This window comes from Prunus persica, chromosome G2 (genome assembly GCF_000346465.2).
Source record: "Prunus persica cultivar Lovell chromosome G2, Prunus_persica_NCBIv2, whole genome shotgun sequence".
Classification (NCBI taxonomy): Eukaryota; Viridiplantae; Streptophyta; class Magnoliopsida; order Rosales; family Rosaceae; genus Prunus; species Prunus persica.
This window is the reverse complement of record NC_034010.1, coordinates 15,425,574-15,452,118: the sequence shown is the minus strand read 5'-3', so window position 1 is coordinate 15,452,118 and position 26,545 is coordinate 15,425,574. Positions and strand designations below refer to the sequence as shown.

General features: G+C 33.6%; 2 protein-coding genes and 1 long non-coding RNA gene across 5 annotated transcripts; all 3 read left to right on the top strand.

The window, feature by feature from the left end:
* On the top strand, positions 3,051–3,852 carry LOC109947020. Of its 2 annotated transcripts, none has more exons than XR_002270030.1 (2): positions 3,051–3,179; positions 3,289–3,852. It is a non-coding gene; the product is annotated as an uncharacterized LOC109947020 (long non-coding RNA). The 2 variants fall into 2 exon arrangements; XR_002270031.1 differs by having other exon boundaries at positions 3,059–3,179; positions 3,292–3,852.
* Positions 12,661–16,724, top strand: LOC18785570 (non-specific phospholipase C3). 2 transcript variants are annotated; one of them, XM_020558030.1, is made up of 5 exons: positions 12,661–12,803; positions 12,913–13,518; positions 14,683–15,092; positions 15,256–15,426; positions 15,992–16,724. In XM_020558030.1, the coding sequence occupies exons 1-5, from the start codon at positions 12,706–12,708 to the stop codon at positions 16,324–16,326; spliced, it is 1,620 nt and encodes a 539-aa protein (XP_020413619.1). In that variant the 5' UTR covers positions 12,661–12,705; the 3' UTR covers positions 16,327–16,724. The 2 variants fall into 2 exon arrangements, with proteins under 2 accessions (XP_020413619.1, XP_007219017.1); XM_007218955.2 differs by having other exon boundaries at positions 12,665–13,518.
* On the top strand, positions 21,553–25,434 carry LOC18786551 (non-specific phospholipase C3). The gene is made up of 4 exons (XM_007218958.2): positions 21,553–22,285; positions 24,073–24,482; positions 24,660–24,830; positions 24,968–25,434. Exons 1-4 carry the CDS (start codon positions 21,657–21,659, stop codon positions 25,300–25,302), a joined length of 1,545 nt encoding a protein of 514 aa, XP_007219020.1. The 5' UTR covers positions 21,553–21,656; the 3' UTR covers positions 25,303–25,434.

Here is a 26,545-nt window from a genome sequence, read left to right as displayed (position 1 = left end):
TAGATACTAAATATAGACCTGTGGACCTGTGGACCTGTGGATTTGTTCGACTATTAACTAAATAGTTGACCACAGGTCTAGTTAACAGGTCTTAAAATTTACTAAAATGATATTGACTTGTAGATTTAGGTCTTAAGTTTGAACTTCCATAAAATTTTAGTAGTATGTGTGAAAATCTCCCTCCTCCCCTTTTCTAAATTTGTCAAAACAAAAACAAAAAACACATGATTAATATGGGCTTGAGTTTTGGGTAAATGTTAAGTTCAAGTTTTGAGTTTCTAATGCACGACTCTAACTTATAATTTGACCCAAAAATTAAGATGAGATTCGTGTCTTAGATGATCTAGAAAGTGATTTGGAGGGTGACATCTGGGGCAAGTGCTAGAGATATAACCCAAAACCTAAGCTCCTTAGAACTGAAGACTCGGTGGGTGACCTTAAATTGGCCCACCATTTTGGAAGGTAGTGGAGCTTAAATTTCCAACCAACTTTGACAATAACAGATCAAGTCACATCCAAAGGGTAAGTGGTGCCTTAAGCAATGCGTGAAGCTTTGAGTAGGAGCACAGTTGTGAACTTGTGAATCACCCAACAACCACACAATCGTATTCATCACTGTTTTTTTTTTTTTTTTTTGGTTAACTTCTATTTTGATAAGATTCAACCATGGGTTAAATTGAATCCATAGATTTAAAGTTGAAGGAAATGAAGAATCTAGACTCTAAATATTATATTAAAGTGTGAAAGAATACAAAATGAAAATACATTGGGAACAAAATGATACATCAGACTTTGAACAATTGATATGGACAGGGCATCTGTCCTTGCTCTTTTTCAAATAATTTATCAATCTTTTATTTTTATTTTTTTATAAAAAATCAAATAGAAACTTCATTAAATAAAGCTCAATGATACAATCAAAAACATCAACAAGACATCCAAAATACCAATTTCAAGAGGGCAACAAACTAACATGTTAAATGCAAAATTAATGCGAACATAAAAGCCACACTAAAACTACTAACCCAAATTACCACAATTTATCAATCTCTTTAAATATCTATATGCATAAACAAACAAGTAGATTTTTAAAAAATTCAACTAAAAATAATGTAGGAACATCTTTGCATAAACTTTACTATAAATATATATATATATATATTTTTAAAATTTTGTATTTGCTTTAAGCTTCATGAAATTAGAAGCCGGATGAGGGGACATGGCCCTGCATTTTTCAGTCCTATATATTTGCCTAGTTGTTCATATTTTTTAGATTTTCTGTATTGCAATAACTTCTTTGGAGACTCTGTTCTTCCTGTTTGTATCTTGTATTTTGTTATGTTTATCAATGAATCTTATTGTTTCAACCAAAAAGAAAAACAAAATCACTGAATTTTTTTTTTGGGTTGGAAGTGAAGTAATGTAGATTAAAGATCACATGTAAACAACCTCCGCCGCTGCTCTAGATATATTGGTATATGGTCATTAATTCTTTTTCACATGCATGTGAGAGGCGTTATGCATTCATAACTTTACAAGGATACTCCAGCACTAGCGGATCCAGAAATTTTTTAGCGGAGGTGTAATATTGACTAAGTATGAAAAATAGTTTTTTGGAATAATTATTTTCTCAAGATAATTTTTGGCGGCTTTTAATCCTTACACATCAAATAAGAAAACTTGATTTTATGGGATCTTATTATGAAGTATATATAGACTTAATGAGCCATCATTGTTAGCATAAATCGTATTTTGCACTAAAACCGAATTTTCATATTTTGATTTGGTGGGAATTTAATTTTTTAGGGGGATACTTCCTTATTTACATTGTAAACTTAAGTAAATGGAGTAATATAAAAATAAATAAAAGTAAAAGGACAAAGACATTTACTTAAATGTTGAAAATGGAAATAAGGTAATCTGTACTCCAGTTGAGCAAAAGGGCAATTTGAAGCACCAACAATGGTTTTTCCGGTGATAGAAGGTGCAACTGCACCTCTTTGCTCCTTAATAGGTCCACCACTGTACTTCAGTGACTTCGACTGTTGAGTGTTTTTCTTTTCCTCCTTTTGCACTACTTACTTGGGAAGCCATTTTTCTTCTGAATACAAATTGACCCCAAAATTTGTTAATGTTCAAAAAATCGGGAGGTCAGCAAGTTTATAACTTCTAATAGTATTACAGTAGTAATCTTAGGCCGTTTCTAAGATTTGAAAGGATGTGTGCGAGACGGGGATACACAAATTTTTATACTAAAATACCGTATATGCCATAAACAAATGATCATCATCATTTAACATGAAATTCCAAAATTACTCACAAATGAAGCAAATAGAGAAACCATTTCAATTATTTCATATATGGCAAGTTAAAAAAGAAAGTGGCAATTTATATGCAACCTAATGATCTGTTGGAGACACCCATTGTAAAAGTTGAGTTTTGATGGCGCTCACTGACCAATGGATAATTCAGCAAGTTGAGAATTGAGGTTACTCCTAATCCACCAAGTTTATTAGAGTTTGAGTCCCAGCAATTGCATATTTATCCTTCAAATAGAATATGTTGGTCTCTAGATGATGTGAATTTGAATTTCGTTCTTCTATCCATTAAATTGAAAAAACAAAAATCAATTTATAGACATTGATAAAATTCATAATTTGCGTAAGTAACATAAAAAAAATCCATAATTTGGACAATCAAAGAAATGCAATCACCATAAAAGTCAGTTCCTATTCTTTTTTTCTTTTGTTACTATACAATTTCTATCCTAATTTAAAACGAAAAACAATTCGAAACTAGAGACCTTATGTTATCTTTTTGGGTTTTGTAGAGAATGTGGTACCAACCTTCGAACCCAAGACTACTAGGAGTTAGTGCAAGCACTTAACCTTATGTTCTCTTGAACCTTTTTAATTCGAACTCAAGAGCCTAGCCCTTTTTCGACGAACAATTATGTTAATGAACCGACTTAATAGGCCCCGCATAGCCACTATTATAGCCCAAAATAGACCTCGGAAGCCCATAACCCTAAATAGGGTTTCAGAGGAACCACTATAAATGGTAATCCGTAGCCTCTCTATCTTTCACAGACTTCACTCTCAGCAGAGAGTAGACCTCTCTAGGATGCGGCACTGTTGCGAAGGCATCATATTATGAGTAACGGTTCTTCTGCTCCACGGGTAAATCTATCAACCTCTTTTTAACTTTTTTAATCTTTGAGTGGTTGGAGGTAGCAGCAGCAGTAGCATATGTGATCTAATGGGTTACGCTCTTTTCTTGAATTTGAAGAAGACTTGGTTCAGATCAGGTGCCATTAAACCGGGTGAAGCATTCGGTTACTTCAATTTACATGTTGGTTGGTCTTTGTACGGCTCGACCGTGATTTCTTTGTATAAACAAATGAGTTAATTGTTATTGTCATTTGAATAAGGGTGGACTTGGGTTTCATTTGAGTTTACATCCTTATTCGAATTACATAAATGGAAGATTTACTATATGTGTTAGTTAGAATATCACTCTTTGAAGTGATATCGGATTTGGAAATTGAAGATTTTGACTAGAATAATAAAAATCTATCTTCGAAGGAAAAATTGTGTTAGTACGATGGAGTAGAATATGTGTTGGGATGGTACTGTTTTGAGGATGAAGGCTTATCTGGTTTTGGATAATACTTGATTACCTGGATACAAGTTACCTTGCGATACAATAGATTTGTGACTTGGATTTGTGACTTAAAGATCCAAGGATGTATAACTTGGAGGGTATAATGTTTGTACCAAATTGTATTTAGATGAAATTTGTACCAAAATAATAAAAGGTGTACATCGAATTGTTAGCTTGTGTCTTGCTTTAGATTATGCGTTTTTATGTTTAAACAAAACTTAAAATAATGTGAGAGAAAAATAATACTAAGGCTCCATCCCCATCCCCAGCCACTCTCCCACATCCCTTCCACACCCGGAAGCTCACCGCTACCACCTTCTACAACAACAGCTCCAAGATCTTGAGTTGCCGAGTTGTAAATGCGAACAACGTTGCGATGTGCATGTTGGACAAAGCATGGTCTACAAGTTTAAAATAAAAAATAAAAAAAATCCTATTATGCTGAATAGGGTGACCAAACAAGTCAATTGGAATATCGTACATTAAGTCTCATGGATTTGCAATTTCCTAATGCAAATACACTTAGTTTAATTAAGGCGTGTCGGCGTGAGGAGGTACCTCCATTGCTAAACAATTTTCCATGGGAATTGGATCCTCAAATAGAGTAGCTGAGGAACAGAATTCCAAATCCGACAACCATAGAAGTGGAGTTTTCAGCTTGGTGAAGGGTCCTCTTGTGTTGAAGAGATCAACTTCAACAGGGAGATTTGTGTTCACAAGGTATGGAAAGGAAAAGAATTCTATAACTCCTAATTAAAACCATTTGTTTCCCCTTTCCAAAATTAATCTGTAAAACCACCATTTCTTCTTCTTTTGTCTTTGTACCATATTTTTATACACAAAAAGAGAGACCCTGCATACAAATATGAGACTAATTGACTTTCAAATCCTATATGGTTATGTCCATAAGCGCTTGGTCTAATGCTATTTAGTCTCTAATTTGTTTGTTTGAGGAGGTCCTGAGTTCAAATTTCATGAACCAATGTGGTTAAATAAAATTATTCATCAACACCTATATAGTTATTTTATTTGAAAATATATAAAGAAAGCTTTCATGAAAAAAATTACCAGAATTGCTAGTCTCCGCTCCAATTATAATTTGCTTTGCATCTCCTCAAAATAATGTGCCCCCCTCTGCACAATTAGTACTTAATAGTGAAAACCTGAGAATATTGGAGGAAGGTACAGCACAAGTGCTTGTGAGAATAAGAATTTTCCCCGTATTATTAATTGCCTTTGTTCAGGAATCTTTTTTGTTCTGTGCTAGCTACACACTGTTAGAAAAGTCCAAAAAGTAGAAAATTCTGGGAAATTGCTCCAAATTGGTGCTATATTATTAGGCCAGCTCAAATCCCATATCCATGTTCTCATATTTGCGTTCAAAACTGGTGGGGCTTAAGATTTATAATTTTTTTTGTTGTTTCTCCAATGCACATAATTAATAGTCAACGGTTTGTGAAAATTGATATTGACTTATAGACCTGTGACTTCAAGTTGAAATTGTTATAGCACCTTAATAATGTATGTGAAAATCACCCATTTTTTTCTTTTTAATTTTGTAATAATAAAAAAATAAAAATAAAAACACATAGATTAATATGGGTTTGAGTTTGGGGTAAATGTTAACTTTAAGTTTTGAATTTCTATGCATGACTCTTAACTTATAATTTGACCTCAAATTTAAGATGAGATTTGTGTCTTGGATGATCTAGAAAGTGATTCGGAGGGTGACATTTGGGCCAAGTGCTAGAGATATAACTCAAAACTTAAGGGCCTGTTTGATAACTATTTTAATTTTAATTTTAATTTTAATTTTTTATTTTTTATGCTAGAGTATTGAGGAAAATGAGAGTGAGAATGAGAGTGAGGATGAGATTGAGAGAGATGATGAGAGGGAGGAGTAACAAAAGTGAAAACAATTTCAAATAGATTTCAATTTTTAGTTTTTGTTTTTCCTTTTGTTACTTCTACCTTCCATCCTTTCCTCTCATCTTCCCTTTCAATCTCACTCATAAATGAGAGGTTAAAATTAAAATGGTTATGAAACGAGCTCTAACCTCCTTAGAACTGAAGGCTTGGTGGGTTACCTTAACTTGGCCCACCATCTTAGGAGGTAGTGGATCTTAAATTTCCAACCAATTTTGACAATAACAGATAAAGTCTCGTTCAAAAAGTCACATTCAAAGAGTAAGTGGTGCCTTAAGCAATGCGTGAAGCTCTGAGTAAGAGCAGATTTGTGAATCACCAACAACCACTCAATCATATTCATCACTGTCTTTTTTTTTGGGTTAATTTCTATTTTGATAAGATTCATCAATGGGTTAAATTGAAACCATAGAATTAAAGTCCAAGGAAATGAAGCATCTAGACTCTAAATATTATATTAAAGTGTAAAAGAATACAAAATGAAAATATATTGGGAATTCCCAACGATACATCAGACTCTGAACAACTGATATGAACATGGCATTTGTCCTTAATTTTTTTTAAAATAATTTATCAATCTCTTTAAATATCTATATATAAGAACAACCAAGTAGATTTTTTTAAATTCAATTAAAAATAATGTTGGACCATCTTTGCATAAACCTTACTATAAATATATATTTTTTTAAAATTTTATATTTGCTTTAAGCTGATTAGAAGCACGACGGGACATAGCCCCTCATTTTTCAGCCCTATATATAAATGAAAGAAAATTTATTTTTAAAAATCACTGACCACTGTCTTGCAATGTATGTGCTTAGTTGTTCATTTTTTAAGATTTTCTGTATTGCAATAATTTTTTTTGGTGTTGTGTTCTTCCTGTTTGTATTTTGTGTTTTGTTCTGTTTATCGATGAATTTGACTGTTTCAACCAAAAAGAAAAACAAAATCACTGACCAGTGAAGTAATGTAGATTTTTTTTTGGTTGGAAGTGAAGTAATGTGGATTAAAGATCACATGTGAACAACCTCGGCCGCTGCTCTAGATATATTGGTATATGGTCATTAATTATTTTTCACATGCATGTGAGAGGCATTATGTATTCATAACTTTACAAGGATACTCCAATGACTTCGATTGTTGAGTGTTTTTCTTTTCCTCCTTTTGCACTACTTACTTAGGAAGCCATTTTTCTTCTGAATACAAATTGACCCCAAAATGTTCAGAAAATCAGGAGTAATACAGTAGTAATCTTATTAGGCTGTTTCTAAGATTTTAAAGGATGTGTGCGAGAAAGGGACACACAAATTTTTATACTAAAATACCGATGTGCTATAAACAAATGTTATACTAAAAATCATCATCATTTGACATGAAATTCCAAAATTACTCACAAACAAAATAAATAGACAAACCATTTCAATTATTTCATATATGGCAAGTTAAAAAAGAAAGTGACAATTTATATGCAACCCAATGATCTGCTGGACACACCTATTGTAAAAATTGAGTTTTGATGACGCTCACTAACTAATGAATAATTCAGCAAGTTGAGAATTGGGGTTTGGGGTTACTCATAATCCACCAAGTTTATTAGAGTTTGAGTCCCGGCAATTGCATGTGTCCTTCAAATAGAATATGTTGGTCTTTAGCAGGTGTGAGTTCAACTTTCATTCTTCTCTCTTTTATATTGCCAAAAAAAAAAATTTGTAGACATTGATGAGATCCATAATTCGCGTAAGTAACATAAGAAATCCATAATTTGGACAATCAAAGAAACGCAATCACCATATAAGTGCAATTCCTATTCTTTTTTTTATTTTGTTACAATACAATTTCTATCCTAATTTGGATGGAGATGGAGCAAAAGAATTTCTGTCTAAAAGGACCCAAAAAAAAAAAAAAAAAAAAACAACCGAAACTAGTGACGTATGTCCTCTTGAACCTTTGTAATTCGAACTGAAGAGCCTAGCCCTTTTTCTACAAACCATTATGTTCATGAAACCGGCTTAATAGGCCCGGCATAGCCAATATTATAGCCCAAAATAGACCTGAGAAGCCCACAACCCTAGATAGGGTTTCAGAGGAACCACTACTATAAATAGTAAACGTGCACAGACTTCAATATCCGCAGAGAGTAGACCTCCCTAGGCTGCGGCAATGGTGCGAAGGCATCATATTATGAGTGACAGTTATTCTGCCCCACGGGTAAATCTATCAAGCTCTTTTTCGCTCTTTTAATCTTTGAGACCACGATCTTTGAGTAGTTGGAGGTAGCAGTAGCAGTAGCATGTGTGATCTAATTGGTTACGCTCTTTTCTTGAGTTTGAAGAAGACTTGGTTCAGATCAGGAGCCATTAGAGCAGGTGAAGCATTCGGTTACTTCAATTACATGTTGGTTGGTCTTTGTACGGTTCGACCGTGATTTCTTTGTATAAACAAATGAGTTAATTGTTGTTGTCATTTGAACGAGGGTGGACTTGGGTTTCATTCGAGTTTACATCCTTATTCGAATTACATAAATTGAAGATTTACTATATGTGTTAATTAGAATATCACTCTTTGAAGTGACGTTAAATCTTGGATATCGAATTTAGAAATTGAAGATTTTGGATAAATTAATAAAAATCTATCTACGAATGAAAATTGTATTAGCATTTATTATTGTAATGGATGTGTAGTAGAATATTTATTGGGCTTAGTGACACAATCTTAAAGATGATACTCGGCTACCCTGGAAAAGAAGCATTTTCTGTATTTTCTGTTCTTATGTATGGACGGTATAATATTTGTACTAAATTGTATTTAAATGAAATCTGTAAATTTAGCTTGTGTCTTGCTTTAGATTATGCGTCTGCAAATCTTTACATTTAAGATGCTTGATGATGGTATGGCCCTGTATGCTGATGTTTTCTCTTTTCTCACCTAAATCATAGTTTTGGTGGGAACTCTTTTGTTGAACATTTGTTTTTCTTAATCGTGGAGAATTAGTTTAGCTTCAGCGTGTGTTCCGCTCTCCCTTTACATCAAGTATAGGGAAGACTCTAATATTTATAAATTAACAGAAACTAAGAACTGAATTCTATACTTCGCCCCTCACCCAACTTGTTCCATAACTCCACTTTGCATGGTCAATTTTACCCTTGAGAAATCCTATACTAACTGAAAGATGTTAGCAAGTTGATTAGAATTTTCGTCCAAAGTGATGGCGTGGCACTTTAGAAATCCTTTGGTTTCCTACGTGTATGCCACTTGTACATCAAGTCTCATGTATTTGCAATTTCCTAATGCAAATACACTTAGTTTAATTAAGGCGTGTTGGCTTGAGGAGGTGCCTCCATGGCTAAAACATTAGATTAGTGACGTGATGGATGTACTTCATTGTTGTTTTTAATTAAGCAAAATAAAAAACTTAAGATCGATTTGATAATCATTTCATTTTTAAGCTTCAATTTACAATTTTTTTGTTAGAAATAGGGGGAAACACAGAATGAGGGATGAAAGAATAGTGGAGGAAGGGTGATAGGATGAAGGCTAGAGATATGAAAACATTTTATATATAATTAATAATTTTATTATGGGAACAGTTGAACTCAATCGGAAATGTGCCAACTAGGATGTCGGCCTCCAAGGGTGGTGGATTGTGACTACTAAGAGTGGTGTCACAATCCCAAATCACTTGGTGTACATTTCTTCCACATCATCTTTTCTTGCACCATTTTTAAGGGTAATCACATAATTAAAAACGAAATGTTTACTAGACGAGTTTTTTAATTTTTACTGTGAAATCATTAAAAATAGAGATATTTAGTGATATACTCATTTCTAACACTAATATTATAAATAAACCCTACACAATTGAATTTATATAAACAAACCCAAAAAAACCCAAAAAATAATAGCTGGCCTTATTGAATTTAATATTGATTATTAAATTACTTTAATGCCCTATTGAGTGTTTTAGGTATTTTTATAAGATTTTGGAGTTGGGCTTGTTTTAAGAAATTGATGGCAATTTTGTAATTTATAAGAAGTTAAAAGCGTTTTTGTTATGTTGTAAATGGGCTTTGGGTGTGTTTTTAAAGTCTATTTCATATATGATATTTTTATAATTTGACCCTCATATTGGGTATAATAATAAATCTCCCTTAAAAATACTGATAAAGTTGAACAGAATTTCGTTTCTCGTTGACCTCGAGATTGCTTTCGCCATTACAACTCCGTGTGCCAATTTACACGCATAGCATATTCTTTGTTCGTTCGCATGACTTGGTAAACCCAAATTTCATACCTACTACAATTATCCATACACAGTTGACCACGGAAAATAAAAAGAAAAAGAAGAAAAAATCCTATACAATATACTTTTGGCAGCCTATAAATAAGAAATTTCTTTTTGTGGTGCCTTGTGGGCTTCTGCTTAATATGCTAATCACGTACTTTGAGATCGCATTGCAAGTCATCAACTCAACTACCACCCCATGATATATAGTTATACACGCATCTTTTTATGTGGTCCCCTCTTTATTAGAATAATTATTCAATTGAGGGAAGACTCTAATATTTGTAAATTATTTATAGAGATGGTTTTCATTTTGAATTCTAGTTCGAGTCTCTCTCTTTGTAATTTAGAATATATTAAAATAGAATATTTTTTACTTAATATGATTATTTTTATAATTTACAATATATAATTCTTTACGTTATTATAAAAAATTTACTCTATTAGAGTTAAATATCGATGTACTGTAAAGTGATGCTTATTACCATAAAAACTCAAGAGAATGAGAGTGGTAGCGATACTCTTGCTAGCATATAATGGTTCCGTTATTGTTGATGGTAGAAGCAGGTTTATCTTAGGTTAGACTTTGTTCACAGGAATGATACTTTTGGTATGAGTATGAAATTAATTCGTTTATTCCGACCAAAACAGGTCATTTATCATGTTTGATAATTGCAAACATGTATGAGAAAGTGAGTGTGGTTTTCCCATTTCCATATGGGCATCCAAAGAAAGGGACGGGCTTCCTGTTGTAATGATAATGACAATTATACCTTATACTTCACTTCATGAAAAGAAAATTCCAACAATATCTTGTTAACACCATTTTTATGTCCGTCCCTTTGCATCTAAGTTCGAGTCCCTCTTCTCATATATTAGATTAATTTAAAGTAGAATAGACTATCACTTTTATTCAAAAAAAAAGAAGAAAAAAGAAGTAAGAAAGTGAACACACAGATAAACTTCTTATTACAACCAGTTAAAAGAATTCTACAATAATAGAATACTACTCTTGTGAAACTCTACGCTTTTTCGCAAAATAGAAAATCAATCATATATTTTCCTCTTTATTAATAGTGTATTTACTAATCAGGAATTGAATTCCACCTATGGAGGATTCTTGTATTTACTTCACATCAAGAAATTAAAAAGTAAGTGGGGTCCACACAAAATTAGGAATTGAATTTCTGATTTAGGAGGAATTCAATTCTTGGATGGGTGGTGGTATTCTAATTCCTAGAGAACTAACCCATTAGGAATTCATCTTTTTTACTCATCCTCACACAATTTTTAAAAATTCAAATTTGTCATCCACTTTAACCCAACAACGAGGACATTTTAGTAATTAGGACTACTCCTACCCCAATTCCATATGGTTTAGTAAACAACTCAATAGGAATCTGGAATCTAACCCCCTTCAATCCATATGGTTTAGTAAACAACTTCAATAGGAGTCCGAAATCTAATTCTCCTCAATCCAACTCCTTCTAAATTTAATTCCTCCTAATTCAATTACAGATTAATAAACATGCCATAAGAATAATTATTCAATTCAGGGGAAGACTCAAATATTTAGAAATTATCTTTACAACATATGATTCTTGACATCACTATAAGAAATTTGCTCGTTTACAGTTAAATACCAACACGCTTGCTAGCATATAATGGTTCTGTTATTGATGGTAGACGTAAGTTTATCTTAGGTTAGCCTTTGTTAAAAAGAATGATTCTTTTGGTATGAGTATGAAATTAATTCATTTATTCCGACCAAAACAAGTCATTTATCATGTTTGATTTGCAAACATGCATGGGAAAGAGAGGGTGGGTTTTCCCATTTCCTTGGGCAATCAAAGAAAGAGAGACGGGCTTCCAGTTCTAATGATGATGATAATTATACTTTATATATTTCATGAAAAGAAAATTCCAACAGTATCTTTTCAATCTCGCAGAACCGATGAAATCGGGCTATTTAAACCATAATTATCAGTTTGATTTAATTTTAATTAAGAAAAAGTTAAACGGTTTGAAAATCGAACCGGATCATATATGATTTGATTTGATTTTGTTGTAAACTGGCCTAAACCAAACTGAACTGTTTATGTGTATATTTATTTATATTATATTTTACATGTATAATACTCTAATTAGATAATACTATATATGGATATTTGAATTGAGCTATATTAGTTATTGAAATTTCAAGTTTTATGGCTTGTTGAACTTTAGGATGGTTTCATGCTTTAGCAAATGATTTAAGTATGGAGCAAGTTGAGAATTTGTTGGTTGTAATTGGGCCAATAAGGTTGAAAAAATGCAAAAGGAACGAGAATTGGCTTAGATCCAAACCGGCCGAACTAAAAAGAATCAAACTGTCTTAAATTGGTTTGGTTTGGTTTTCTTCATGGCTTTTGTCAAAAACCGAATCGAAATAAACCTTTATATTGTAATTCCGGCCATGATTTTAAGGTGAAATAGATCCAATTCAAACAGTGTCCACCCCTACTTGTTAAGATCATTTTTATTCTCAGGATAGTGAGTCCGTCTCCTTACACTTAAGTTCAAGTCCCCCTTATCGTAGATATTAGATTAATTAATTTTTTCTAATGATAAGAGATAGAATATTATTGATGTTAAAAGCTAATACAAGGAGTCTGAACTCGGATCAAAGGCAAATGAGATTAGATTAATTTAAAATAGATTAGAGTATAGCTTTTATTCCCCCCAAAAAAATATATATATGTACTCTAAGAAAGTGAACAACCAGACGATAATATAATACTACTCTTGTGAAACTCTACCCTTTTTAGCAAAATAGAAAATCAATCATACTCATAATGTCCAATCTTCTTCTCCAAAGTCCAACCAAAACTTGTTCAACATCATCTCTCTCTCTCTCTCTCTCTCTCTCTCTCTCTCTCAATAACCATATATAGCCACACACACAACGTCGACCAGCTCAACAACATTTTACACAACTTTCAAAATCCCCAAGCCACCAAACCACCACCAAAAATGGCTTCGGAGTCAAGCAGCAGCAGCAGCAGCAGCCCCATCAAAACGGTGGTCGTTTTGGTGCAAGAAAACCGCTCCTTCGACCACATGCTGGGGTGGATGAAGTCCCTAAACCCAGAGATTAACGGCGTTACCGGATCCGAATCCAACCTCATTTCCACCTCCGACCCGAACTCCACCCAAGTCTTCTTTGGCGACAGCGCCGCCTACGTCGACCCAGACCCGGGCCACTCCATCCAAGCCATCTACGAGCAAGTGTTCGGCGAGCCGTGGACGGAGGCCTCCGCTTCCAAAACGCTACCTCCGAAAATGAACGGTTTTGCCCAAAACGCTGAAAAGACACAGACTGGTCTTGCTGAGACGGTGATGAATGGTTTTAAGCCGGAAAACGTAGCCGTTTCAGCGGAGCTGGTGAGGGAGTTTGCGGTATGTGACAGGTGGTTCGCTTCGATTCCTTCTTCGACGCAGCCGAACCGGCAGTTCGTGCACTCGGCGACGTCTCATGGGCTGACGAGCAACGACACGCAGAAGCTGGTCGAAGGGTTGCCTCAGAAGACAATATTTCAGTCGTTGGAAGAAGAAGACTTATCTTTTGGGATTTACTTTCAGTCCTTTCCTTCCACCCTTCTCTACAGGTAATAAAAACAATTTAAACAGTTTATCATTTTACTTTAATTACTTTTTTTTCACACACGTTCAAAATATAATAGGATTCGAATATAAGAACTTTGATTTGCAAATCAAGACTTTTTTTAACCGGACTAAACCCCACTGACGAATACTAATCATTCTCTAAACTCATTAAAGAGTTCTATCTTCTTTTTTTTATTAGTTCTTCATGCTTTAGAAATATATCCCATTGAAAAATGCACTAATCGCCTTGAATAATACTCGGGCCCTTTAAGTAGTGCTTGACCTCCAATCGAGTGAATTCTTACTTTCAACATTTCCCATCGTTTTTAATCAAATTTACATGCATTTTCTAGTGCCTTTTTTTCTTGGCAACTTCTCAGTTTTACGATTGGTTAAGGATTTTTAATCTCAATCATTTATTAGATGTGCTTGTTAATTAAATATTTTTTTAATATGTACCACAGCAATTCCCTCTTTCTAAAAAGAATCTAAAGGCTCTGATTAACAAATAATTTATAAGTGTTATCCTTTATAAGTGTTAAAAGTCATAGGGAAAAGGTTTCTGAGGATTATTCAAGTGGCCAAGTAGCATAATTTCTAAGACGTCAGGTTGGAGCTTTGGATTCTGCCAGAGCATATTGCTAAGACTCACCTAAATTTAGATGGTTAGCCGCCATTAGTTTTTGTTCTATCTTGGCGAAACTAATTATTATATAGCCGTCATTAATACCTAATTTTCAATTCTGAACAAAAGAAATCAAAGAGAAATGAATTGTTAGACCTCCAAATAATTGGTCAACTCTGATCTCTAATCCCAGCATGCCACGTGGATACCGCACCTACTTGATTAGCATGCCCCCATTTGCTATTCAAAATCCCAAATTTGTCCTCCTTCCTACCCAAATTGGCTTTGTTTTTATTCTTCCTAGCCAGTGGTTTATCTTGTCATTAGTTGGAAGCCATAACTAATAATATTCAAATGGACATTCAACGGTGTTTGATGACACATTACCTTTTCTCTTGTCGTATTAGTTGTGGTGTCAAGCTCGCTAATCAATGCTTTGGTTGAGCTTGAAGTCATTAGCCTGTCCTCATGTGCAATGATAAAGGATAACATTTTTATTTACTTTAATATTCACAAAAGAAGTACACACCACTCATGACAGGAGCTTGAGAAAATTGAAGTACATCGACAATTTCCATGCATTTGATCTGCAATTCAAGAAACATTGCGAGGAGGGAAAGTTACCAAACTATGTGGTTGTGGAGCAAAGGTTCTTTGATGTGTTATCATTTCCTGCAAATGATGATCACCCGTCCCACGACGTCTCCGAAGGCCAGAAGTTCATAAAAGAAGTGTATGAAGCACTAAGAGCAAGCCCCCAATGGAATGAAATGTTGTTTGTGATAATATACGACGAGCATGGCGGTTTCTATGATCATGTTCCAACACCTGTGACGGATGTTCCTAGTCCGGATGATATCGTTGGTCCCGAGCCATACAATTTTAAATTTGATCGTCTTGGTGTTCGGGTTCCAGCCATTTTAATATCTCCATGGATTGAACGCGAAACAGGTAACTCAAACAATAAAATTATCTATACTAATTATGTTTCTTATCAAAAAAGAAAATATTTACTAATTATACTGTTGATTAGATAGGTCTTATTAGTTACTAAAATTATTACAAGTGGGAACAACTTGCACGAATTAATCTTTTGTAATAATTAAAAATGCAGTGTTGCATGGGCCTTCAGGGCCGTATCCCTCATCAGAGTTCGAGCACTCCTCAATCCCAGCAACAGTTAAGAAGATTTTCAATCTGAAAGAGTTCTTGACAAAGCGTGACGCTTGGGCGGGAACCTTTGAGGGTGTCCTGAGCAGAACTAGCCCAAGAACGGATTGTCCAGGTAAGCCTTGCCGACTCTTACCTATGCGTACATAATAATATCTCTGTGGTGTCACTTGCCAACTAACTCATACTACCAAATTGAACACGAACGTGACATTCTAGTACAAATCGACTTGATTAATGAGTCAGATTCACAATTTAACAACATATATATTTTAAGTTGCTGCATTGTTTGAGAAGGGAACATTTTTCATCATTAATTTATATTAGTTGATTGTTGCAACCATTATAATTTGCTTATATGACGGGTGCATGTCATCTCACAATGTGTAGAGTGATTGTTGGTGGGTAGCATGCATATTACATGAAAATGTTAGAGAAATCACATTTATGTACTCGTTTTCTAATAAAAGTGAGACTCATTGTATGAGTGTGCTCCACTTTTATTAAAGCGGCTGTACGCAATGTAATACATAAATGTAATCTTCATAGCATACTCCGCCGCATGGTATAATAGCGCAAAGAATAAACGAGGAAGAAAATGTTTCGTATTGTCGGGAAAGTCAATATTTGATTATGGATATGATATACATGTGTTTGATTTGTTGATTAATTAATTGCAGTCACTTTGGGTGAACCTACGAAACTACGAGAGACTGCATCTAAAGAGGGGGCCCACTTAAGTGATTTCCAAGAAGAACTAGTGCAATTGGCAGCGGCTTTGAACGGAGACCATAGAAAGGATATATATCCAAACAAATTGGTGGAGAACATATCTGTTGTAGAAGCTCTCAAATATGTGGAAGCAGCATTTGAGAAGTTTTCAGATGCATGTGAGAAAGCCAGGGAAAGTGGGGCAGATGAATCTGAGATTGTCGTCTGTGAAACCTCCCCTTCACCACCATATCACAAGTCGTTTGCTCAAAGGATATTTTCTTGTTTGGTTTGTGATAACTGATGACTCAATTTGTTTGGAGCACCTAAATTTCTTGGGTTTTACATCTCAATCATTCATGAAAAATCATTTAGACCAACAACGTTACGGGTCATTATTTTATTTTATTTTTTAAAATAAGTAATTTTTATTGTTAAATAAAACAAAAGTACAAGACAATTATGTTGCGGGTCATTATTTGCTTGTGTTGTAAATTGTCTTTTTATGTCTCTTCATTGGACTGTAAATTCCTAAAGAAAAAAACAAGTAAGTTTTATTGTTAAATAAAACAGAAGTACAAGACAATTATGTTGCGGGTCATTATTTGCTTGTGTTGTAAATTGTCTTTTCATGTCTCTTCATTGGACTGTAAATTCCTAAAGAAAAAAACGTTGTATATGGACGCGTTTCTTTTTCGGTTCCCTTTTCTTTTTGTGTGATTAACAACTTTTTGTTTGCACTAATGATCGATTTATGTGTATTGATGATAGTCCAAATCATAAAGTTCATTTGAATTTGGCTTTTTGTGTTTTATAATGTTTTGGCCTATGCTAATCATGGTGTTTAAAAAACAATCAATGGTATTTTTTCGTGCTTGTTCTTTCTACCCTCACGTTCAAAATCAAATAGAGCAAAGTTAGCTATTTTCCCCTCTTGTCTTTCTCATTTATTTTGTGTCACGCGTATTTTATTTACACCTAAATTTATGTATTTAATGTGTTTAAAAAACTTATAGATTAACTTTACAAGCAAACTATTAGGGGGTTTGAATTGAGACCACTAGTCTGAAAATCAAGGTCATTTTTAATTGGGTTAGACCCCATTGTCTCTAAAAATCCATATTTTAAGATTCAGAAACTTATTTGGTATGCAACTTAAAAACTATTACTAGAAAAAAAAAATTTCTACCAATTTATTTTTTTCTTTCTATTTTCAAGTATTTGGATACTTTTTTGAGCTATTTTTTAGTTTGGATTTTCAAAACTTGACCTACCAAACATAATATTTGAATTTTGAAGTCATATTTTGTTTTGAATTTAAAAAATTCGAATTCAAATAGAATACCAAACATGACCTTAATATTTTGCACTAAATATATAGATTTATGTGTAAGTGGAATACACGTGACACAAAATGAATAAAAACGACAAAAGAAAAAAGGTAGCTAGCATTTCTTAATAAGATATAGTTGTTAAACCATAATTTTTCTCTCTCAATCACATCTCAAGATGATGACCTACTATGAAATATGGTAAATATCATCATTGTCTATCATCGAGAGAATCCAAGTTTTAACAATGATGAAATTACTTAAAACGCACCTAGTAACTAAAAAGGAAAGTGTTAAGAAGGCCAATATTTCAATGTAACTTAAAAATCATACAGGCTATGTACTTTTGAAAAAGTGTGTCATATGCAAATGAGGGAATAAATATTTTCATGGACTTAGAGCATCTCCAGGAGAGTCTTCAAATTTTAATCAAATTCTAGTTAAAATAGCAAACTACTTCAAAGGTGTTTCTTTCAGCAATGTTCTTTATTTTGGCTAATTTGAAATATTTTATTATTATTTTCTATTTATCTTTCTCCCTCTTTCTCTTGCAAATCAAATATATTAAAAAGAAAAGTAGAAACCCAACCCCCCTAACCTCCCACATGTCTCTATCTCTCTTCCCCTTTTTCAATCTCTTTCTCTTTCTCTTCAATTTGGCAAGCCTCCATTTCTCTCTCCTCCTTGTTAGATGTAGAAAGTCAAAAGTTGGTTCTCCAAAATAGAGAGCCAAGTAAGGAGTCTGCTAGAAGGAGGATTTTCCTTCTTTTTAGCCAAAGTAGCTAGAGATGAGAGGATAGGAAGTCTGCTGGAGATGCTCTTAGCTAGGGATACCAATGGTCATGTGACTCTTGTTTCCTCCATTGCTGGTGGGAACTGAAAAAGTGGTGCGTCTACCGAAGTGCAAGTAGTCACACGTAGTAATAATCTTGGAAGTCCAACCATCGTATCCTCAAGGAGTAGGTAGGCAAATGTCTACACACAAAGAAATAATTAAACGTACCACAATAAAAGTGACAAGCAAAATGGAAAAGTAATTTGATTTCATTGTTGTAGAAATTGAGTTTAAAATGAAATATCAATAATGGAAATGCCAAGGCATCAAGGTTCAATTCTTTAAGCAAAATATGTTTCATGCTCTTTAATCCAAAATTATAACTCTATTAAAATTATCATTGAGAAACTTTAACCGGAAGATAAAGAAATTAAAATCAATTTAATTTTTCAATATTATCTTGTATTAATGATTGTTCAGAAAATGAAATTGCTTTATATCTACCCTTTTAATTTAAAAGCATGCGAAGTCAGTTCTTAACAATGAGAAAAATATAATTGAACTCATCAAAAGACAGTAGCACTTAACATCAATCAAAATAAAAGGATATGAAAATATTGAACAACAAAAAATAAAAGAATTTAGCAATTCACACTGTATATTGGATTAAAGAACAATTCACAAACTTACTCAAAGGACATTCCCTTTAGCCTTAGCTAGAGTTCTAGCAACTTATTACAAAGGAAAACATAACTAAATTTTGAATGAAATGGATAAAGAAATCTGTCGTAGTGGTCCCCTTGTCAAATGAGTTGATGGGTTATTTATAGTAATCAATGAGGTGATGGAAAGTTAATACATTCATGGTGGGTAATGAAGGGTTTAAGTGAGGGATTAATTGGATTAAACATGTGTTGATGGTGGAGAGTCAGTGGAAAAGAAATAACGGTGAGTGGCCGTTAAATGACTATGAATGACATGAAATAGGCTCTTTAGCTTCAACAGTTTTGTCTTCTCTTCTCCCTCTTTACTTCTCTTTATAATCACAATAATCCCACAATCAATTCTTCAATAAAATCCGCCAGCAATTCTCTTCACATTTGGCTTGAACTTGGGCAAATATATATCTTCATCTTTTGGCTTTCCAACTTCCTACAAAATAAATTCACCTAATAAGTTCACCAAATTAATACAGAAAATTCAGAAATCCAATTGGTGAGAATAAAATGTAACAACAAGTGAAATTATATTTATTAAGCCAAAATTATATCATAAAGTCTCCAAAATAATATTAAAAAGATGTAATTTGAGACTTTCATCAAAAAGCACGTTTGTGTAACTGAAAAGGAAAATGTGAAGAAGGCTAAGAGTTCAATTCCTCTTTGTGTAACTTCAAAATCATAGAGGCTAGGCACCTTTGAAAAGGAGTCATATGCATATGAGGGAAAAAAATATTACCATGGACTTTAGAGGTGTCAAAAGGATTGGATCGGTTCGAACACAGCACTAGCACAGTTTGCTTAAGTAAGGCCTGACACGGCACGATCCATATCTTTGGGCCATGCTGGGATGTGGTAATTAAGTCCAAATGGCCAAGTGGCCCGTGGTTTGTTGCGGGTTGTGTCGATCTAAAATTCAACGGGCCAGCCTGTTTAAAGCCTATTTATTAAATTATACTTGTTTTAGAGAAAAATAATATATAATATTATTACATATATATATCTTAAATTCAAGTCTATTTCTTTTCTATAATAATATATATTAAAAATGAATGTTTCCTTTATATATAAAATAATAATTTTATTTTCCAAGTTTCAATTTTTAAAACCCAAACAATAATTTAGCAATTTTCTATTTAAATGTACTTTAAATAAATTTTTTGATCTCTTTTTTTTAATAAATAACTAGCCTTTCTGCATGCGTTTCCGCGCTTGCAAGAGGTTTTTTTTAAAAAAATAAGTAAATTTATTTTAGAATTAAAAAAGATAATGGGTAGTTGTGTTCCATAAAAATAGGATCCATTATCTGATTTTTCTTTTTCTTTTAATTTTTTTAAATATGAAAAAGTATGAATTTACCATATTATCCTCATTTAATTAATAATTTGAATTCTTAATGTTTGCATTAACCAAGGGTATTTTCTGGTATTTTGAATGTTTCACCATTCTCTGCCTTTTGCTTTATATATATAGATAAAGCTTATTCGTATACACATAATTGTACAAAATATTTAAATGAAGTTGTAAAAAAATGCAATACATAAGTCAAATTTGGTGTGGGCACATATCGGCCCGTTTAGTGGCCTAACATGAGTACAGTTCGAGCCCATATGAGTTTGGGCCATGGACTCAGTCCAGGATTGATGATTTTCCTAAATAGACGGGTCCGACATAGTTCGTTTATTAAATGGGTTGATTCTACACGAGTCGGGCCGCCCGTTACGGATAGCTAGTCTTTGAATACACTGGTGTGGTGTGAGACAAAGAACCTCTGATGCCTAAATCAATTTGCCTATCCGGAGAGAAAAAATAGGGTTTCTTAGCTCAAGGAATAGTTACTTTCTCCAAAAGGCGAAGGTTGGTTTATATTAAGCTTTTTGGAGGCTAATTTATGACCGCAAGAGGCTATGTATTCGACTTTTATTGGAGGAGTGACAATCCGTTGATATGGACGTCTGAGATATTTACGCAAAGTAGGTGAGCATGATATCCTCAAATCACCATGTCTGAGGAATCCCTTAAGCAATAATGCCAACTGCCCAATGCCCATAACTAATGCGTGATAAGATGTTTCACATCTTCTGTCGCCCTTAATCAAGGGCAATTTGATCCTTGTGGTCGCCCTTTAATCTATGTGGCGTCTTACCATTAACGTGAGATTATTTTCTCCCACACAAACCATTACCAATATTGAACCTTCACCATTCTTTATTCTACTACAAGAGGCCCTTCTGAAAACTATTCTTATACCTTGAAACCAAATGTAATGGCACCTTTGTGAACTAGCACAATCATTTTAGAAGAACAACGAAAATTTACACTACCGCTTAAATGCACATGGAAATTGGGCACAAGAGATTTCAACTCATTTTCGAAGAGGGGCAACAAGTGTTTTGGGTAGGAGAGAAGGTTATTTATTTATTTAATATTATGTTTTATATTGAAATTACATTCTCAAAATTATTAATCTTTTAAACAATTTAATTTTAATCTATGCGACACACATTTGTCATCCACATAACTAAAAAGAAGTATCCCATAATTCTCCAATAAATATTGAGAGCATGGTATAATTGTGTTACATGAGGTAAATCAAATAATAGTAAACTGTAATTAGCCCCTAAAATGAATCACGTGTTTTTTTTTCTCCAATATCATCTCTCTCTCTCTCTCTCTCTCTCTCTCTCTATAAATACCCATTATCAAAATATCCAAAACGTAAGCTGAACAACATTTACACAATACTCATATTCCGACACCACCAAAACACCATTAATTGCCACTGCCGCTGCCGCCGCCACCACCAACAATGGTTACAGAGTCAAGCAGCAGAAGCAGCCCCATCAAAACTGTGGTCGTTTTGGTCCAAGAGAACCGCTCCTTCGACCACATGCTAGGGTGGATGAAGTCCCTAAACCCAGAGATCAACGGCGTCACCGGATCCGAATCCAACCCCATTTCCACCTCCGACCCGAACTCCGCCCTAGTCTTCTTCGGCGACAACTCCGCCTACGTGGACCCGGACCCAGGCCACTCCATCCAAGCCGTCTACGAGCAAGTCTTCGGCGAGCCATGGACGGAGGCCTCCGCCACCAAAACCCTTGCTCCCACAATGAAGGGTTTCGCCCAAAACGCAGAGAAAACACAGACTGGTCTTGCCGAGACGGTCATGAACGGTTTCAGGCCCGAAAACGTCGCCGTTCACAGGGAGCTGGTGAAGGAGTTTGCGGTGTGTGACCAATGGTTTGCTTCGGTTCCGGCTGCAACGCAGCCGAACCGGCAGTACATCCACTCTGCGACGTCGCATGGGCTGACGGGGAATGATACTAAGACGCTGGTCGAAGGGTTGCCTCAAAAGACTATATTTCAGTCGTTGGATGAAGAAGACTTTTCTTTCGGGATTTACTTTCAGACCTTCCCTTCCACTCTTCTGTACAGGTAAACAAAAATTCAAATAATTCTCTTTCAACAAGTTTCAGCATTTGTAACTTCCTCTTTTTTTTTTTTTCGTCTCTCTAAAAATATTGATTAATTTTTATACCAACAAAAATATAAATATTTGATGAACAGAGAGATACAAGTGAATTTTGAGTGATAATTTTTTGAAAACTTGGAATTTATAACAAGCAATTTTAAAATTAATATATTAGAAACTTTTATGTTCTTTTTTTTTTTTTTTTGTTCTTCGGACTTGAATTTAGATATATAGCTTACATAATTCCATAATCTATATATATAGAGCAAAAGGCAGAGAATGATAAAACATTCAAAATACTAAAAAATACCCTTGATTAATTTTAACGTTAAGAATTGAAATTATTAATTAAATGAGGATAATATGGTAAATTCACACTTTTTCATATATACTTAAAATTAAAACAAAAATCAGATAATAGATTCTATTTTTATGGAACACAATTACCCATTATTTTTTTAATTCTAAAATAAATTATTTTAAAACAAAAAACAAAAAAAGCCTCTCATAAGCGCGGAAGCGCATACAAAAAGACTAGTTTCTAATTAAATATTTAAATGCAAGTTTTTAGAGTAATAACTTCTTCATCATGCTAACAGAAACACATAATAAAATATTGTCTTTTTATTTCCTTGTTTTTGGTGCTTAATTTCTTCTCTAAAAAAATGAATTCAATTGGTCATAGACAATGCGAACTAAAAATAAAAATAGCAGTTGAAGCCAACAAGTTCTATCTAGCACAGTAGAAGGGCATTCACTTTCATATAAGAGATTTTAGATTCGAATTACATAGTATCCGTGAGAAAAAAATGCAGTACAAAATCTCTATTTCGAAAGGCTATGTTGCAAAATTCCTAGAACGCCAGGTTGGAATTTTGGAGACTGCCAGTTGAATCCTGCTAAGACTTCACCTAACTTTAAATGGTTAAACAAACGAGAGAAGTATTATACAAAAGAAATCAAAGAGAAAATGAACTGCTCGACCTCCGTCCTTAAATTAATGGCATGCGGATATTGGGTCAACTTTCTTTAGCTTCAGCATGATTAATATATATATAAAAGAACATGCATGCCATGTGAAAATCCACCTAAATGATTCCATTTGCCATTCAAATCCAAAGTTGTCCCCTTATTACATAACTATTGCTTTTTCTCTTCTCTTCCTACCCATTTAATTTATCAAGTCATTAGCATGAAACCCATCATTACTTCAAAGTTATTTTAAAACACATGTTACTTTTTCTTTTGCCATTATTTAAATAGACCAATTGCGCTATTAAAAACAAAAACAAAAGAAAAAATTGAAACGTCCAATCTTGCAATTGGATGACCAGTTGTTATATATATATTATATGTCACATGGATTATTAATATTAATATAATTAATGTTTTTAGACTAGATATTTGTGTTGGAGTGTGAATCCCATATCATTGCTAATTGATTTTAAGTTGGATGCTTGAGAATAATTTGAAAATATTTGGATACATAAAAGATGAGAGGGAAAAGAAATCATGATAACACATAAAAAAGGACAATCGTTCTAGGTTATAATTTTAATTTTACAAAAGCAACTATATATTGTCTTTCCTCACATGTATCACCTCTTGTTTTCTTAAACCTTCTATTATCTTATTCCTTCTCTATCTTTTGTGGGCAAACCATTTATGGTAGAAATTCATTAATTTATTCTAATTAACAAAGAAGTAAAAAGCGCTCATGTTTCGTTTTGAATTTTAATTTACATGGCAGGAACCTAAGAAAATTGAAGTACATTAAGAATTTCCATCAGTTTGATCTGCAATTCAAGAAGCACTGCGAGGAGGGGAAGTTACCAAACTATGTGGTGGTGGAGCAAAGGTTCTTTGACGTGTTATCATTTCCTGCAAATGATGATCACCCGTCCCACGATGTCTCTGAAGGCCAGAAGTTCATAAAAGAAGTGTATGAAGCACTAAGAGCAAGTCCCCAATGGAATGAAATGTTGTTTGTAATAATATATGACGAGCATGGCGGTTTCTATGATCATGTTCCAACACCTGTGACGGATGTTCCTAGTCCAGATGATATCGCCGGTCCCGAGCCATACAACTTCAAATTCGATCGTCTTGGTGTTCGGGTTCCAGCTATCTTAATCTCTCCATGGATTGAACGTGGAACAGGTAACTCAAACAACAAAACTATTTGAATCGTATTTACTAATTATAAAAGTATCACTCAAGGGTAACCCCTTGCATAAATTTCCCATACATGGATGGAGAAAAAAAAAAGTAGTCATTACAAGTCAGACACAAAAAATTACTGGTTACTAATTAATTTTTTTTATAACAAAAATGCAGTGTTGCATGGCCCTTCAGGGCCGTATCCCTCATCAGAATTCGAGCACTCCTCAATCCCAGCAACTGTGAAGAAGATTTTCAACCTGAAAGAGTTTCTTACAAAGCGTGATGCTTGGGCGGGAACCTTTGAGGGTGTCCTAAGTAGATCAACCCCAAGAACTGACTGTCCAGGTGAACCTAAATTTAAAGATTTTTTGTTCTCATACATAAGTATCGATCTTTTTTATGCCTACAAATTTGTGGTGTTGTTGAATCACCGTTTGAGAGTTCTTGAGTGTTTCATTGTTTGACGTCTCTGCCTTTCGCAGTGACTTTGCCCGAACCTGTGAAACTACGAGAGACTACATCCAAAGACGGGGCCAAAATGAGTGATTTTCAAGAAGAAGTAGTGCAATTGGCAGCGGCCATAAATGGGGACCATAGAAAGGATATTTATCCCAACAAACTGGTGGAGAAGATGTCTGTTTCCAAGGCTGTCAGTTATGTGGAAGCATCGTTTAAGAAATTTTCAGATGAATGTGAGAAAGCCAGGGAAAGTGGAGCAGACGAATATGAGATTGTGGTCTGCGCAACCTCACTTGGATCGCCATCTCCCAAGTCGTTTGCTAAAAAGATGTTTTCTTGCTTGGTTTGTGATCATTGATGATGACTCAAATTTCATTTTCATTTTTTGTTTTTTGAATTGATTCCTAAGATTTGGTTTGTGATCACAACATACTTTATTTGCATTTCTTGTAATAATTAATTTTTTTAAAAAAATATTTCCTTTTTTTTTTTTCTTTTTTCTTTTTTCTGTTGGTTCACTTTTCTTTCTTTCGAATGTAAACCATAGTCTAAACTATAAGGAGTAGGCTTTTCACATACACACTACCATCATAGGATTACAGACCTAAAACCACTAGTATGCATAACAATACTATTTTCCACTAAATTCATCAAAACAAAAATTGTGAAAGAGTTTTTTCTATAAAGAACACAACATTAACAAAGAGCAAATATATTCTTCCAACCGCACAAGTAACTTATCCCTGCTGTCAATAAAGAATTCTCTAGTACAACAGTCTCATTATTCAAGTTTCTAGAGGTTAAAAACGAAGTCAGCCAGTTTCTATAGCTCAAGTGATCAAGCTCTTTCACTTTTATCAAGGTCTTAAATACCGATAGTTTCGGAAATATCAGTGGTTCAAAAACACGAAAATATCAATGGAAATATCGGAAAAATATCGATGTCGATAAAAATTGGATAAAAACCACGAAAATTATGATAAATACATGAAAATTTTTAATGAAACTTTAGAAGAAGTTTATTTAGTCAATCATCTATTATTTTGACACAAAATATTAGAAGGAAATGCATTGTATAGTGGGTTTGTGTGATTTAAGTTGATTATATTGCGACCTGACAAACTCTGTGACTTAAAAAATCTGAAGTAATTAATGAAAGAGAATTAAACACCCCTTAGTAATTTATTTATCATTTTTTAGTACAATATTTTACACTTTATAAATTGCATGATAAGATACATGAGTAACCTTATTTCACGTTATTCATTGGACATGGTACACGTTGTTATATCTATTAATTTATCAAAAATTGAAAAATAATTAAAGATGTAAACCAACTTGATTTGTCATGAAAATTAGGCACTTTACCATGCATAAAAAATAGTAGTGAAGATTGAAATTAACTAAGAACATAAATAAATTTATCCAATGAAGAATTAAATAGGAAATAAAGAAAATGATTATAGAAATTTAAGTAATTAAGCAACAATTTATTTCACGTTATTCATTGGACATAGTACACGTTCTTATATTTATTTTTTATCAAAAATTGAAAAATAATTAAAGATGTAAAATAATTTGATTTTTCATGAAAATTATTC